Source organism: Candoia aspera, chromosome 7, assembly GCF_035149785.1.
Source record: "Candoia aspera isolate rCanAsp1 chromosome 7, rCanAsp1.hap2, whole genome shotgun sequence".
In the NCBI taxonomy this organism is placed as follows: Eukaryota; Metazoa; Chordata; class Lepidosauria; order Squamata; family Boidae; genus Candoia; species Candoia aspera.
In genome coordinates, this window is record NC_086159.1 from 66,719,585 (window position 1) to 66,735,779 (window position 16,195).

Sequence of the window (16,195 nt, forward strand, 5' to 3'; positions counted from 1 at the left end):
TAGAAGTATGAAAAATGTTCCTTATCATTTGTGGCAAAAACCTTCATTGGTTTAAAAAGAAAAAAACATTAAAGATAGTTGAACATTGGCTATCAGTAATATTTATACCGTTTTTACAGGGAAGTGTGTTAGGATTTAAGAAACAATACAATCCATTACAAGTAGTCCTCACTTACCGACCACAATTGGGACTGGCACCTCCGTTGCTAAGCAAAAAATCACATGACCGTGCTGGACTTACAATGTCACTTCCACTTCTGTCGTTAAGCAAATCACCTGCAGTCGTTAAATGAGATGTCATGTAACTATGACTTGCAATTTTACCGTTGGCTTCTCCGTTGATTCTGCTTGTTGGAAGCTGGCATTGAGGGGCACAAATGGCAATCGCGTGACTGTGGGATGCTGCAATGGCTGTAAATGTGAGGATTGATCACAAAGCTGTTTTTTTTTTCAACCATCGAAACTTTGAATGGTTGCTAAATAAGGCAGTTGGTAAGCAAGGACTACCTGTACTATTTTGTTTCAATGTCATGACAGAATCTGTAATAGCAGCAAGGAATTATGTCCAGTATCTAATTCCGAATAATATGGTTACTGCACAAGAAACAATACATTATATATCTGAGTCAAACAACACTTCATTTCTGATTTCTTTAGGTCATTGGATTTAACTGGCCCTCTGCTCCTTGGAGGAGTTCCCAATTTGCCTGAAGATTTTCCTGTGCATAACAGGCAGTTTGTTGGTTGTATGAGGAATCTCTCCATTGACAACAAGCCCATTGATATGGCCAGTTACATAGCCAATAATGGCACTCTTGCAGGTATAACCTCAACAAGAATGAAAGTGGAATAAAAACTATTTTGGGTTCTCTGAAAATTATATACACAAAGAACTGTGTTTTCATAGGAAAATATAAAAAGATGGAAATAGAGATGTATTCATGGGCTAATTTTTCAAATTTACTAACTATGTTGTGCATACAGGTAGTCCTTGTTAGCACCCACAATTGGGACCGTTAACTTGGTCATTAAGTGAAGTGGTCACTAAGTGAAACCATGACATATGACCTTACTTCAGCTTTTCTTTGCTTTACAGACCTGTGGTAGTTAATGTGAAGATTGGTCGTTAAGTTACTTTTTCATCACCGCCATAACTGCAAACGGTCACTAAATGAGGCAGTAACTAAACAAGCATAACCTGTATAGAGAATATCTTTCTGCAGATATATTTAAGATGACATCCTATGAAAACTGTTTCTGCACAGATGTTATTCTGAAGCATTGCTTGTAGCTTAAGTCCCTGATACATGTATTAACCACATAATAATCGTTTTGCCATGTAGATTTTATTATATTTGTACTTTTACTGTATTTTGTATTATAAAGGTTTTGAATTTTAAACTTGTTTTATTGTAAGCCTCCCAGAATCCCCCCATAGGGGAGAGAGGGGCGGTGAATAAATTTATAAATAAATAAATAAATTATAAACTTCTTTCTCTGAAGGGAAATGAAAGTAGTTGAGTTTCAAAGTTTTCAACTTTTGTTATAATACAATAACAGTCCTCTAGTTTTCAATATTTCCCCTTCACAAAAGAGAACTAGATATCACAATATAAAGTATGATAAAGCGTTGTGAACTACTTTCTAGAAAATGCAGTTGCAGCTATTCAGAAGCATAACAGTGAGCTAAACCACAGCTTGTCACAACATGAATGCACAATTACTGAATGACTTGAGGACAAAACTTTTTTTGAATTGCAGGTTGCTTAGCTCAGAAGAATTATTGCACCACAAACTGGTGTCAGAATGGTGGTACCTGTGTGAACAAATGGAATACTTACACTTGTGATTGCCCCCTGCAATATGGGGGGAAAAACTGTGAGCAAGGTAAACAATGCATCCTGTTTTCCACTGAATATGTGAAATCTTCCAAAAAGTGTGAGCGAATTTTAATTATTATAGAACAGCCTTTTTTATTATGGGACACTAAATGCATTATAAACGCGCTCTTCACCCCCTTAAAACTGGTATTATCAAGAATCTAATAGTCTGCAGCAACCTTTGCCAGTTTGGTGCCTTCTAAATATATTGGGACTATAATTCCCAGTATCTACACCAATTATTTTCATGTTGGTTGGGAAATCTGGGCATTACTGTTGAAGCATATCTAGAGGGTTTTAGACTGGGGAAGTTTGGTTCATAGAATCTCTGGATGGTAGGCCATGTCCATTCTGGTACAGCATAGTCTTCATCTCCACTGTGGAGGCAATCCCAAACACAGAAAATCAATCTTCAATCTTCTTTGAGCAAAAATGCTCCAGTTTAAGATGATCTGGTCCCATTTAGTTCAATCAAATAATAGCATTAGTTGATAATACTGGCTTAATTAGGTTCAGCCTCTTGTTTGATCATCACTAGGGCAGGAAATCAGCCCAGACATAAAAGAATTCATTAAAATAATTTAGTCACCTGTATATCCTAATAGAGAACATCTTCATTAAATACTCTTCATTGCGATTCTTTGGCTTCCATTTGGCAGCTTCAGTCTTCAGGGAATTCTTTTTTCATTTGTTCCTCAGCTGGGGAAATCTGTATTCTGCACCATATCTATGAAACATTAGCACATGACAGTGAATGTGGGAGCATATTTTAAAGTTCATATTCATGGAAGATACTGGCTAAGTTTCTTGAGTTTCAGTGTTTCCAAAATGGGCTTCAAAAGCAATAGTTTCTAACTATTAAGTTGTACTTTTACACAAACTGTATCTACATGTGCATGGATGGTGACATTTGGGTGATATAAGGAGCAGTACTCTGAGAACTGGAGCTGTCTATTTATAATTTACTAAGTGCATTTAAGAATATGAGTGTGGGTGCTTTATGCTTTCAAGAAAATGTGAAAATCAGATTGATGAACTGTCTTTCAGCAAGATTTTGGAAAATGTTTCTCCCAATATTGCTAATTCCATGAGGAAACCCTTAATAAGTTTCCAAAGAATTATTACTGTGAACAGTATATATGTTCTGCCTTCATTTCTCTTACTATAATCAAAATGGTATACTATAGTTTAGAAGATTTAGTCTCTTTTGTGCTTTTCTTTCAGCTGATGAAAAATTATTTTTAATCATTATTTAATCATTCTTCTTATTTAGACTTCTTGTAATAAACTTTGACAGCATGTTAATCCCTAATCATGATTCAAGTCAGAACATACGTGATGCGTATTGCACACTCTTGTTCCCATTTTTGCTAGAAATTCAGCTAAAGCAGACTGATAATGCAGTCCTTCCGTATAGCGTAACTGCTTTTCTGCAAAAATCCACTTTCAGAAACCAGTTGATTCATGCTATTGTCAGGTGTAAGTAAGTAAATAAGTAAGATCAATTACTTATTTCTTGTAAGATAGATATGTGGGGCAGAATGTGCATAAAGGAAAATAAGTAATGTCAATAAATGCTTTCTGCCTGGGGTGTAGATGACACAGCAGCCACAAATTTGGGTTTGCCAGATCCTTTATAGAAGTGTTTTTTTGCTGCCCCTTGGGGCCATAAAAATAACATTGTCAAATTCTCAGTAGACATTAATAATAGATAGCATGCTTCCTTGCTATGGCCAGGGCCTTGAATTTGTCAGATTCCCACATAAAATTTTAAACATTTTACTGGATTTTGTTACCTTCTATAAAATCATTATTAAACTCAATGCATTTGTATAACTACTGTACACTGAGAATAACATGCTTGCTATTCGATATATAGCATCACTGCAATGGGCAGAGGCTTTACAGATGAGCTGTACATAGTTAATATTACCTTCCAATTAGTGAAATGTATAAATGCCCATGCTTCTTATTAGTATTTGTGTAGCATAAATAACAGTGTAGGTGTTGCCAAACAGAGAAGTATGGTTCCTGCTCCAGAAGCCTTCAACTCCTCTAGGCTGGATGTGGGCAGTTGGGCATTCTCTAGATATTTTGGACCACATAACCTACAATCCTTTGCCAGTAGCCATGTTCCCTGGGGCTGGTAGAGATTGATGCCCAATACTTGGAGACATTGTAGGAGGAGAGCTGTGTTAGTCTATTGTGGCAAAAAATCAGGAGTCTGGTAGCATCTTTTCTGACTAACAAACCTTAATAAAAGGCATCACTTTAACAATTTACACAAAAATTGTTAATCAGAAAAGATGCTACCAGACTCTTGTGTTTTATTTTTGCTTTCTTAATTCAACTGGATAGCTTTTTCAGAGTGTGTGTGTGCGTGTGTGATTTTGTCTACAAAATCAGTTGGCCACAGATTTTGCAGAAGAAATACTTCTACATATAAAGACCATTTTGACATCTTAAGATACAGCCACTACTTACGTGCTTCTTGGTTATATGGGGATTCAAAAATGTTACCATTAAAGTGTCATTGTGGGAACACTGGAATCTATTAACACGCCTGTTTTCATTTACTGTTGTGTAGGAAGTATCTCCTATGCCAGCAGCGGGCAAAATGTTGATTGGGATCCACAGGCAAATCTCTGAGGGATTTGCGAGATTTCAGATTCTCAGTTGTTTAATAATAGTACTTAGAAAAAGTAACCCCAACCTAAAATTATATAGAAAAAATGAAAAAAGCTTGAGATAAATAGGCGTGGATATTTCTCTGGAAAGACTATAGATTTTATTCTGGACAGAGAATCCTTATTTTATAAGATATCTGTTTTTTGCACTAGACTTCAGTTAATAACATTTGAGGTTTAATAAAAAAGAAGGTAGATTCCAACAAGCTAAAAGTCTGCCTGACTTTATACTTACTGATACTGTATGGTATTTATTTATTGTGCAATTAAGAATGCTCTGAGGATTTTCCCCTCATTCCAAAGTTTTTGATTAAGTGATCCTGCTTTGTCTTCTTTTTGTCTTGTGTTACAGTAATGCCTTTTCCTCAGCGTTTCACTGGGGAAAGCATCATCACCTGGAATAACCTTGATATCACTATCTCTATACCATGGTACATTGGCCTCATGTTTAGAACTCGGAAGGTTAATGGTGTGTTAATGCAAGCCAATGCAGGGGTATCATCTAAGATTAATATACAGGTATGTTAGCTTATAAATCTAGTAACAACAACAACAACCAGAGAATGCCATTAGATAATAAATGGCAACAGTTAACAAGTGTCTTTGCTTAACCATGAAGACAACTCAGCAGTACAACCTTATACGTATTTCATTTACAACAGGCTCTGGATTCTAGTGAAAAGCAAAGCAGATTGAACAAACCTGAAGTTGCCCATCCCTGGAGGTGCAGAATATCATAAAACTGTCAGAGTTCACTCAGCCTACAATCAGAGCAGTCTTAAGGAGGAAGTGAGAGGAGCAAAATTAGTAGCTATTCAATTCCCCTTGTTCATTTCAGCAGAAGGAAAAAGGCTTTTGCCAAATTGAGACTGTTCTAGATATTAATTAATGCATATTGATCTAGAACAGTGGGCATTCTTTAACTGAGAGTTGCCACTCATAGTGGACCTAACACTGAATATAAATAGGCAGAATATTGGTATAAATACTAATTATCCACTGAAGAATAAATAGTAAAAATGTCTTAAAATATAGTCTTTTTATAACCATGTCCAAGAATTGTATATGTAATTCTATATACAGGTATATAGGGTTTTTTTCCAGCAATTCAGGTTTTTTTCAGCAACTAAAGTTATGTTTCAACAGATATTGAATAAATATGTGGTATTTGAGGTCTATGATGGGCTGAATCAGGTGGCCAGTTTAAGGATGACCCAGGCACGGATCAGTGATGGTGAATGGCATCATTTGCTAATAGAGTTGAAGAGTTCGAAAGATGGCAAAGACATCAAGTACCTGGCAGTTGTGTCTTTGGATTATGGCATGTATCAGGTAAGATGACATCCATAATCTTTCATCATAAAAATGAGACGGGAATGACCAGTTAAGGAATATGTAATGGTTGCCTATCCCAAACACTCAGACTCACAAGAGGTTACTTAAATGAAATCTGATTTATTAGGGAAATTATGGTAGATACAGAGAAAGCTGAGAATGACTAAAAGCGTGCCAAATACAAACTAAAAACCCTTGGCTCCAAACGTAATCCCTCCCCCCTACCAGCCATAGCAACCACCCCCCTCCCAGGTGCTGGTAACCATTTTCCACACATCCTGGGAAAGCAACCTTGAACACATGAGATAACTCAAACACATTCCAACCCAGCGGCCAACAGATAACAACTCCTTGACGAGGAATCCTCCTCTCTCCCGAGATCAAACACGTATCAGGCAAATGACATGCGAAACGTTACGATGTACCAAGCACATTGAAACGGTGAACATGACAGAATAGGTGGCAGCACGAACGATGCCAAAATGAAGTTATTTCTCATTGCATTTATCCTGGATTCAGAAATATATTTTTCTTTAACAGTTGTGTTACAATCCACCAGCTATTCTTAACCCAGTGTCATCCAGTACTGTATGTTGAACTCAAGTACATCTGCAGCTGGTGAAAATCCTGGAGGAAACAAATTATCTAGATCTGTTTCAGTCTGGATTCAGATTAGGATTTAGTATTGAGAAAGCTTTGGTTGCACGTGTAGTTGATCTGTGGCAGAGCCAGGATGGCCAGTGGTGCATCCATCCTTGTGCTCCTTGATCTCTCAACAGCGTTTGATACCAATGACCACAGTCTCCTTCTGACCTGGCTCCATGGGCTGGGGACTGGGGGCACTGTTTTGCAGTGGTTCTCTTCCTTTCTCTGGGGCCAGTTTCACTTGGTGTTAGTTGGGGGGCATAGATAGCTTCATAGACCCTTCTTTGTGGAGTGCTTCAGGGTTCTATTCTCTCTCTCCTCCTTTTCAGCATGTACATAAAACCACTGGGTAAGGTTGTCTGCCAGTTTGGGGTTCAGTATTATCAATCTGCTACCAAATTTTATATTTCAACCCCAGACTGGCCAAGTGAGGCTGTCAAGGTTCTGTCCCAGTGCCAGTGGCTGTGAAGGTTTGGATGGGGAAGAATTGTCTCTGACTCAATCCTACCAAGACTGGGTAGCTGTGGATGTTTGGGCCACCTAGATATTCCATCTTTAACATTGGATGGGGTTGCGCTTCCCCATTCAAGAGTGGTTTACAATCTGGGTATCTTCCTGGACAAACAGGATGCAGTGGCATGGAGAGTGATGGGAATGCTTCAGTATGCCCATTTAACACCTCTGCTTCACAAGCTGCACTGGTTGCCGGTGTGCTTCTGGTGTGATTCAAGGGGCTGATTGCTACGTATAAAGTCCTACATGGCATAGGGCCTGGTCTGTCTCCCATAGTATCTGTCCAGCCAATTTAATCTTGGCTGGGTTGGTATGGTCTGGGTTCCTTTGATTAAACAATGACATCTGTTGGGATCCCAGTAGCATGCCTGCCTTTTCTATAGCAGTGCTTGCCCCTGCAATGAGGTTCCCCCCAAGATCTGGACAGTCCTTCCTGCTGGTGTTTTGAAGGGCCTTGAAGACATGGCTCTTCGCCCAGGCCTTTGGGGAGGGAAATGAAGCCCCCTTTCTTTTTTGTTCCTGCCCAGTTTTTCTCATCTTTGCCTTTTTTTTTTATTCCTTTGTCTATTACCATATTTTTTTTCTTGTTTTTTACTTGTGAACTGCCCAGAGTTGTTGGGAGTTGGGTGGCATACACATTTAATTAAATAAATAAATCTTCAAGGCCATCAAACCTGGATGGCACCGGAACAAGGAAAAACTGAACTACATGGGCATCATAATTCTATCAAGATGGATTTCGTGACTTCCAAAGCCCACACATTATACACTGGATCCTATTGAAATATTTAATTCTATTTGACTTCTTCCTCTTGGTGACAGAAGATTTATTCACTCATAGAGAATTAATTACCATTTTAATTTCTTTCTTGCAATTGTACTGAACAGAGGAAGTCATTATACCTTTTGGAAATGCTTCCTTATTGGAATCACATGATTAGCTTCTATTACCACTTTCAGACTTATTCTTGCTTATGTTTTTGTTTTTTTTTACTTTTACCAGTGAAATACTATAACTAAGAATTTACAGAAGAGCTTCAATCACCTTTCCTATCTTACTCTTTTCAGAACACTGTACAGATTGGAAATCAGTTGCCTGGAATGAAAATAAAAAGCATTATTGTGGGAGGTGTCTCTGGAGATCTAGTCTCTGTGCAGCAGGGCTTCTATGGCTGTCTACAGGTGAAAACTGAAAATAAATAACTTTACAACATTAGCTATGAGAAGATTTCTTGTTTCGTCAAAGACAGGAGGAGGGGGAGAGCAGAATGAAAATGAACAGAGTTCTCTCTAATTATGAGCTTAGGTTCCTTTGATTTTAGTTGAACTTATTCCATTGGAATTGCATTCAAATGATTTAATTGCTTGGGAATGTTATTCTGTAAAGCGTTCAGAAAAGGCTCCTATGCAAAACACATTGATGCAAGCAAGCACCCTTTTTGACATATTAAAGCAGCTTTGTCCTCTGGAAGACTCACACAGCTGCTTCAAAAAGTTTTCCTGGTTGTCTGCGCATGCTTGTCCTGGGGCTGCCAGCAGAGTAGATGTGCATATAGACAGACAGTTTGGGAAAGCCTTCAAAGCAACTTTGTGAACCCTTCAAAAGATGCAGCTTCTTTAGCACTTTGAGGAAGGGTGCTCCATTCATGGTTTGTGAAACATCTTTTTTAATCCTTTGCCCAACCCTACTGTTAGCAACTGAGTTTTAAGAAATCAGGATTTTGATCTAATAGCTCCCATTGACTAATTTGATTTTTGGAAAGTCAAAGATCTCATTGCATTCATTATACTTTAGCATGATGTCAGCCATGAACAAACCACAGTAGACAGTGGGTGTGAGTTCTCCACACTTCCAGCATGGAAAGAAGAAGGGGCGTACATTAATCTGAATGTAGGGTTTTATTGAAACCCTAAACTGTAATTTAACAGAGTTTTTATGAAAACTTCATAAGCTAGAGTTTAAAATAGGCTCATTTCTTTAAAAAAACAAAAACAAATCAGAACCTTAATCATTAACACCTGGGAATTGGAGTGTTTCTATTTTTGGTTCTGGTTGGGATGGCTGTACCTGGGCTGCCCTAGAAGATCATCTGGAAGCTTCAGTTGGTCCAGAATGCAGTGGCAGAGGTAGTTATGGGCACAGCGGTGGTATGCCCACATAACACTGCTACTCTGAGTTGCAGTGGCTCCCAGTAGGCTTCTGGGTGTGATTCAAGGTGCTGGTCGTTATTTTTAAAGCCCTACTTGGCATAAGACCAGATTACTTGAGGGACCACCTTCTCCCAAGAACATCTGCCTGTTCCACATGTTTCCACATGGAGTCCAGGTTCCCTCTTTTAAATCTTGTCACCTTATGGGACCTAGGCAGGTTTGCTTTTTCAGTGGCTGCCCCTGTGTTCTGGGACAATCTCCTTCCCACCCCCAACAGTTATTCATGGGGGTGGTTGGCCCCAGGAGGGTGCCAGGATAAGATCTTTGCCCATCTTGAATTTTATATGTTATATGTTATATATGTTATATTTTATATATGTATTGGATTTATATGTTTTTATATTTATTCTTGTTCTTTGTAAGCTGCCGAGAGTCGTGTATGAGATGGGCGGCAGAGAAATTTAAATACATACATACGCATACATACAACAGGCTCCAACTTTGCTTGCCTTTTGGAAAGCCTAGCTTTTCCCCCAGCCATTTGGGGCTAGTTGATTGGGAGTCCCTTGTTGGTTGGTTTTATTATGGTAGCTTGGTTGCCATTTTACAGACTTTACTTCATATTTATATTTTGGATATGTTTTAATGTTAATGGGGGGGAGGATTGGTTTATTTGTTTTTCGTTATGGTATACACCACCCAGAGTTACATTTTTTGAGTTGGGCAGCCTTATAATTCTAGTAAATAAATAGATAAATTAATGTGTTGGGCTTAACCAAGATGTGCTTAAGCAAAAATGGAAGTGAAAGTTTGCCATTCTTCTTGTGATTACATCAAAGGAGTGAGTGAAAATGACCCTCTTTCTCCTATAGCAATACTACGCCTTTTATTGTGATATATATATTAATTGGTTATTATTTCAGTCTCTTTTCCCCTATTTCAGGGAGTGAGAATGGGGGAAACATCTACAAATGTTGCTACATTGAACATGAAACAGGCAGTCAAGATTAATGTCAAGGATGGCTGTGAAGTAGACAATCCTTGTGATTCTAACCCTTGTCCGCATCACAGCTATTGTAGTGATGACTGGGACAGCTATTCATGTGTCTGTGATCCAGGTAATTAAGGCTTGTAGCAGGTTGGTCATAATATCCAGGGCTCTGTACCTTATAGAACTGCATGCTTAAGAATGTTTTTCTAGAATTTGGCAGCTGAACAGAAATCCCTGCCTATAGTGCCATGCAATGGAAGCGATCATCTTGCACGCACACTTCTGAATGACACTCTGTAGCTCTCTGCTATTCTTACTTTCTCAAGTATTGCCACTTTCACACTTTCATTCTTGTGGGGAAAGGAGGAAGAATGGTATAATTTCTATGAAAACTAAGCAAAAACTCCTCTTCAAAATCTCTTATTTGGATTTGTTTTAATTTGGATAATTTTGAATGTTCACTTCTTGCCACCTAAGAGTTGGAAAGAAAAATAGATAATTTACATGCAATTGAGTATGATCGCAAGATTAAACATGTGAATGAAATATAAAATGCAACTGTTATTTGCTTAAACTTCAAAAGAATTTTAATTTTAAAAAATACTTTAATCCCTGTTTTATATAATTCTGTTTTTTTCAGTCTGAGTTTGTTTTGAGCCTTAAATTGCATAACTGACGTGTTAAGCCATAAATACTTAAAAAGTGAATCCCAATAATTATGTTTAATGTAAGGTTTACCATATAGGGTTAGTATACGTTTAGTATTATGATTACTACAGAGCTTACTTCTAAACCCTTGTGTCTGAGATTACAGCTTTTGAACAACTGTTTGTGAGATACGTTTTACTGTTAGGCATATCATTAAGACTTTTTCTGAAAATTTAGAAATCAAGAAACATATTTTAAATTAGTTCCTTTAATATCTTAAGCAACACAATGCTTCAGTTGCACCCATATGTGACTGCGAAATATTGGACCATCCTGTACTGTATGTGATTGGAGTCCTAAGCAGAAGTAGTTTCTGATGGCTATAGAAAACTGTATTGATATTTCAAGAGGTGTTATTAGTGTCCAGATTTGTTTATTTCTGAGATAAACAAATCAATTCTCACTTAGTTTTCTCTATGTCTATAACCTTGTTTCCTCAGGGTACTTTGGGACAGAGTGTGTTGATGTTTGTAGCCTGAACCCATGTGAACATGTCTCTACTTGTATCCATAAACCAAGCTCTTCCCATGGATACACTTGTGAATGTGGACAAAGCTATTATGGACAGTACTGTGAAAGCAAGTAAGCAAAGGATATTGGCTAGCTCTTTTCCTTTCTCAATACTCTCTACACTCTCTCTCACACAGACGTACCCAGGGTCAAACTGTTATGTTCCAAACAGAATATATTTGGAAGAGAAATTCCATTTGTTTAGTTATATTTCATTTGTACCTTTTTAATGCACTTTTAATTGTGAAATTTCCATATTGAGTTCAACTCCTGGTGACTTTGTGGATACTTCCAAGTAATTTTCTTGGCAACAATATGGAAGCAGCTTGTTCTTGTCTTCTTCTGGGATGTATTTTTGACTTCCCAATCTAGGCTACAATCCTGGGATTTCATGGTGGTTTCCCATTCAAGTACTAACCAGGTCTGACCCTCCTCAGCTTGTTGAGACCAGTCATGGTTGGCTAGGTGCCATCACCAGATCTCTCTAAGAAAGACATTACCTGTTGCAGAAGTCAGAGTACTTAGCCTGAATTGTCTCTCTCTCTATATTCATTCTTTTATTATATATATTATATTTTATAAATTCATATGTGTGGTGTCAATATACATACATACATACATACATCTGATTTTATAAAATATTAGCATAAGAGGGCAAGGTATATCTTGCTATTTTCAGTGAAAGAGAGTGCCTTTTTCTTCATTGTCTTTACATAATTTTGAAAAAGAGTAGTGGTTCTTACATCTTTCAACATTCCAATTTCTTTGTAGAATTGATTTACCCTGTCCCAGAGGTTGGTGGGGAAATCCTATCTGTGGGCCATGTAATTGTGAGGTCAGTAAAGGATTTGATCCTGACTGCAATAAGACAAATGGGGCATGTCGATGTAAGGTAAGGAATGGATCATTCTTTCCATCAAACTTCAGGCTGTTCAGGCAATTCACCCCACAGGGTTGTTGTGGGGAAAATGGGAGGAGGAAGGAGTATTCGGTATGTTCGCTGCCTTGAGTTATTTATAAAAATAATAAAGGAGGGATAAAAAAAAAATCAGGAATGAATAATATTGATGAAGTTTAACTTAAATCTCCACACACCTTCAAAACTTCCAAGTTCCTTTTATATACTTGGTTTTAACAGTTACGTTTCAAGAAAAAGTAAGGGTAGATTTGAGAGTTGTCTGAATGAGAATTATCAGTGTCTTATTTCTATGTTGTTACATTTTGAAACTTGAGAAAGTCCGGCTGTTATCTCCAGTGCTTGTACATGGAAAATATATTTTAAGCATCATTTTCCTGAGGGGAAAAAAAAAGTCTGAATCCCTGAGTTTTTTACATTGTTTGTATTTCTGGTAGCCCTGATGAAAAAGCATTGACCAATGGGTCTTCATCTTTCCAGATAAACTATTACCGACCACAGAACAGTGACTCCTGTTACCCGTGTGACTGTTTCCCTTCTGGTTCCCATACTCGCACTTGTGACATGGAAACTGGACAATGTCCCTGTAAATCAGGAGTGATTGGACGACAGTGCAATCGCTGTGATAATCCCTTTGCTGAAGTTACACTTCATGGCTGTGAAGGTATTTTCTTGTTGGTTTGCCATTTGCTATGTTTGAAAATTTGTCCCCTATTTTGAATAGTGTTGACTGCCATAAATGTGAATAGAACTAGATATAATAACTACATGATCTCTCTCTTTCTCCTCATAAAATGTATATAAATGTGTATAAATTCCCCTTGAATCTTATGTAGTGGTTTACAACGGATGTCCCAAAGCATTTGAGGCTGGTATTTGGTGGCCACAAACCAAGTTTGGACAGCCTGCTGCTGTTCCCTGTCCTAAGGGATCAGTGGGTAAGTAACAATTATTCTATATCTATATCTATATATCTATATCTATATCTGTATATCTCTAGTATTATTCTAGGTTAAGTGTTGGGAAAAACAGAGATTCAAAAAGGTCAGCTGACATATAGAAGAGAGTTTTCCATCAGAGTCTGAAGACGGAAGTCTGTTTCACGGATGGAGAACTTGTTAAGAATATACTAAAAATATCTCATTTAGAAAAAAAAATCAAAATATAAATTAGATAGTTGGAATATAGGAGTGAAGAGAAAACAAAACTTTTAAAAACATAATCAGAATCTTCTTTTACTTTTATTCTGTAGTATAATAACATGTTTAATAGTGATATATATATATATATAGAGAGAGAGAAAGAAAATTATTTGATGATTTTAGTGGTAAAACCACCACCACCACCAAACTCAATCAATATCTGATTCTGTTGTAAAATGCCCTTTTTAGAAATTATAATTAGAAGTGCTTCTTACATATAATTGTGTATTTGTTAGGAATCTATTGCTGTAAGGAAAAAGTTATGAAAGTCTAATTTTCTTATTAATTAAATATAGTGGTAAAATTTTTGAATCTCTCACTAATTGATTTTCTATTTAAGGAAATGCTGTCCGGCATTGTAGCAGTGAGAAAGGCTGGCTTTCCCCTGAACTTTTTAACTGTACTACCCTTGACTTTGTGACTCTTAAAATCATGGTAAGAGTGGGGCTGAGCACAGTATTAATTGTTCCATAGTAATTTGTAATATTGCTGGAGAAGTTATAATGTATCATTACATTGCTGACTCAAATCTCTTATGTGAGATTATACATATGTTATAATTTTGCTGGACCCACAAAGAACTAGTTCTCACGATCTTTCAGTGCATAGGCAAACATGTGGGAAGGAATATTCACCTCATAAGAGTTTTTGCCCAAATGTCTAACAGATGACATGTGTACAGGTAAAATGCACATGTACACATAGACCAGATACTCTTCATACACTGAAAGTAGAGTATGTTTGCATGTGAATCAAACCTACAAATTAGACCACCATTCTACCACATTCAGGTTTATTTATCAGGTGAGCCAAACTTGACAAATTTGAATCTAGACTGACGAATCAGGCACTTCTTTAAATCATTTAACAAAGAAAAAATGAAATCTGTTTGCTAAAATTTAACTTACTTCTTTCTTTCTTTCTTTCTTTCTTTCTTTCTTTCTTTCTTTCTTTCTTTCTTTCTTTCTTTCTTTCCATCAGAATGAGAAGTTTCTCCATAATGAGACAAAAATGGATGGTGATAAGTCAGTGCAGATAGCTAAAGTGCTTCAAAACGCCACAAACCACACAAGTTCCTTCTATGGAAATGATGTGCGGACAGCCTACCAGATGATGATCAGGGTGTTGCAGTATGAGAGCCAGCAGCAGGGGTTTGATTTGGCTGCAACAAGGGATGTGGAATTTAATGAGGTAAGAAATGTTGAACTGATAGTGAAAAAGCACAGGTTGTGACACTTATGGAGGACCAGTTGCAGAAAATGTGGGAATGTAATTCCTCTTAGGAGGGCCTGTGAAGGAAGCCCTGAAGATTGCACAGTATTTGTTTTGTGGTCCCTTTCAGTCCTTTGACCACGCAAAGGACGAGCAGTGCTAAGGGCTTGATGGAAGAATAGAAGGTCCAGATGTATCTTTTGTCTAATAAACACTGTGCAGAAAAATCACATAACTGAAAAAGCTTTCTAAAGCGGTTCAGCTGAAAACAACTGCAGATAAGAATATCTGTATCTTATAGGATCTAGGAATTCGATTTAATTTTTTTTCTAGTGTGGCTTTTAGTGATCAATCCTTGTTATAATCTCTTTAGTGCAATGGAGCAATATATTTCTATTTTTAGTGGTGTTTGCTGGGCTGAAATGGCATTTCTGATAAATTGGTACTGAGAAAAGGATAGGTTGTGATCACGGAACTGTGATGGGCAGGAGAATCATTTCATGCCAAGACCAGGATTCTGCTGTCACCCTGTTAATACCAAAACAAAACAAAAATTCCTCTTGATCAGCCCTAGATTATATGGCTTTGTGTTAAAGTGCATTGCAAGGTATCTATATACTACTAAAACTCTTGTGTCTGTGGAGTCCTTGGTGCTCTCTGAGCTTAGTTCTTGCAGATGTTTCATTGCCCAACTAGGCAACATCTTTGGTGCTAGAAGGGAGTGGGGCTTGCTCTCTGTTTACATATAGTAGCTTTCTCTGACAGTGTTGGTGGGGATGTTGTTCTCTCCATGGTAGTTCCTTGATTAGGCTGTTGTTTGCTGCTTGCTTGTTTGACTGAGTTGGTAGTACCTTGATTAGGGTATAGCTTACTGCTTGATTGTTCGTCTGGTGTTAATCCTGGTGTTAATCTTTGCTTGCTGGATAAGGTGATGACTGGGGAAGGCAATGGCAAACCACCACAATATAGTCTGCCAAGAAAACATCGCGAAAGTGGCGTCCCCCCAAAGGGTCAGACATGACTCTGTGCTTGCACAGGGGACCTTTCACCTTTCACAATCTTTGCTTATCTGGGTGTTGACTGCTGGCAAGGAGGTGTTCTGGTCTTTTTGTTTCCTTCTTAAAAATGAGTCCGATGGAGCATAGAGATTCTATTTGTGGAAACTTAAGAAACCCCATCTAATTTCACCAAAAACTAATCTAATCCTCCAAAGAGCCAAGTCACTGTGTTATGCGAAGTTCGTTTAACTCTTAGTGAAACAATAGTTATATGACTGTAGTTCTAATGCCCATCTCTCTACACATTTATAATCTGTGCTAAATGAAAGCACTTTCCATTATTATCAGGTTGCAACAGAAAGAAACATTTTTCCTGAAGAAAATATATTTACTTTGGCCTTGTTTTTCATTAGCTTGCCAAATTCCCTTAATATTAAATAATCACTT

At 37.5% G+C, this 16,195-nt stretch overlaps 1 protein-coding gene across 1 annotated transcript in view; it reads left to right on the forward strand.

Moving 5' to 3' along the window:
* The first annotated feature begins 4,921 nt into the window (after nt 1-4,921).
* The window catches only part of LOC134501514 (cadherin EGF LAG seven-pass G-type receptor 1-like), a 53,999-nt gene continuing 42,725 nt past the window's right edge, over nt 4,922-16,195 (forward strand). The window contains exons 1-10 of the mRNA XM_063309355.1: nt 4,922-5,086; nt 5,714-5,899; nt 8,129-8,242; nt 10,155-10,329; nt 11,351-11,492; nt 12,192-12,312; nt 12,817-13,000; nt 13,173-13,274; nt 13,879-13,973; nt 14,520-14,729. Coding sequence (XP_063165425.1) covers nt 4,922-5,086; nt 5,714-5,899; nt 8,129-8,242; nt 10,155-10,329; nt 11,351-11,492; nt 12,192-12,312; nt 12,817-13,000; nt 13,173-13,274; nt 13,879-13,973; nt 14,520-14,729 — 1,494 coding nt within the window. The remainder of the gene's footprint in view (nt 5,087-5,713; nt 5,900-8,128; nt 8,243-10,154; nt 10,330-11,350; nt 11,493-12,191; nt 12,313-12,816; nt 13,001-13,172; nt 13,275-13,878; nt 13,974-14,519; nt 14,730-16,195) is intronic.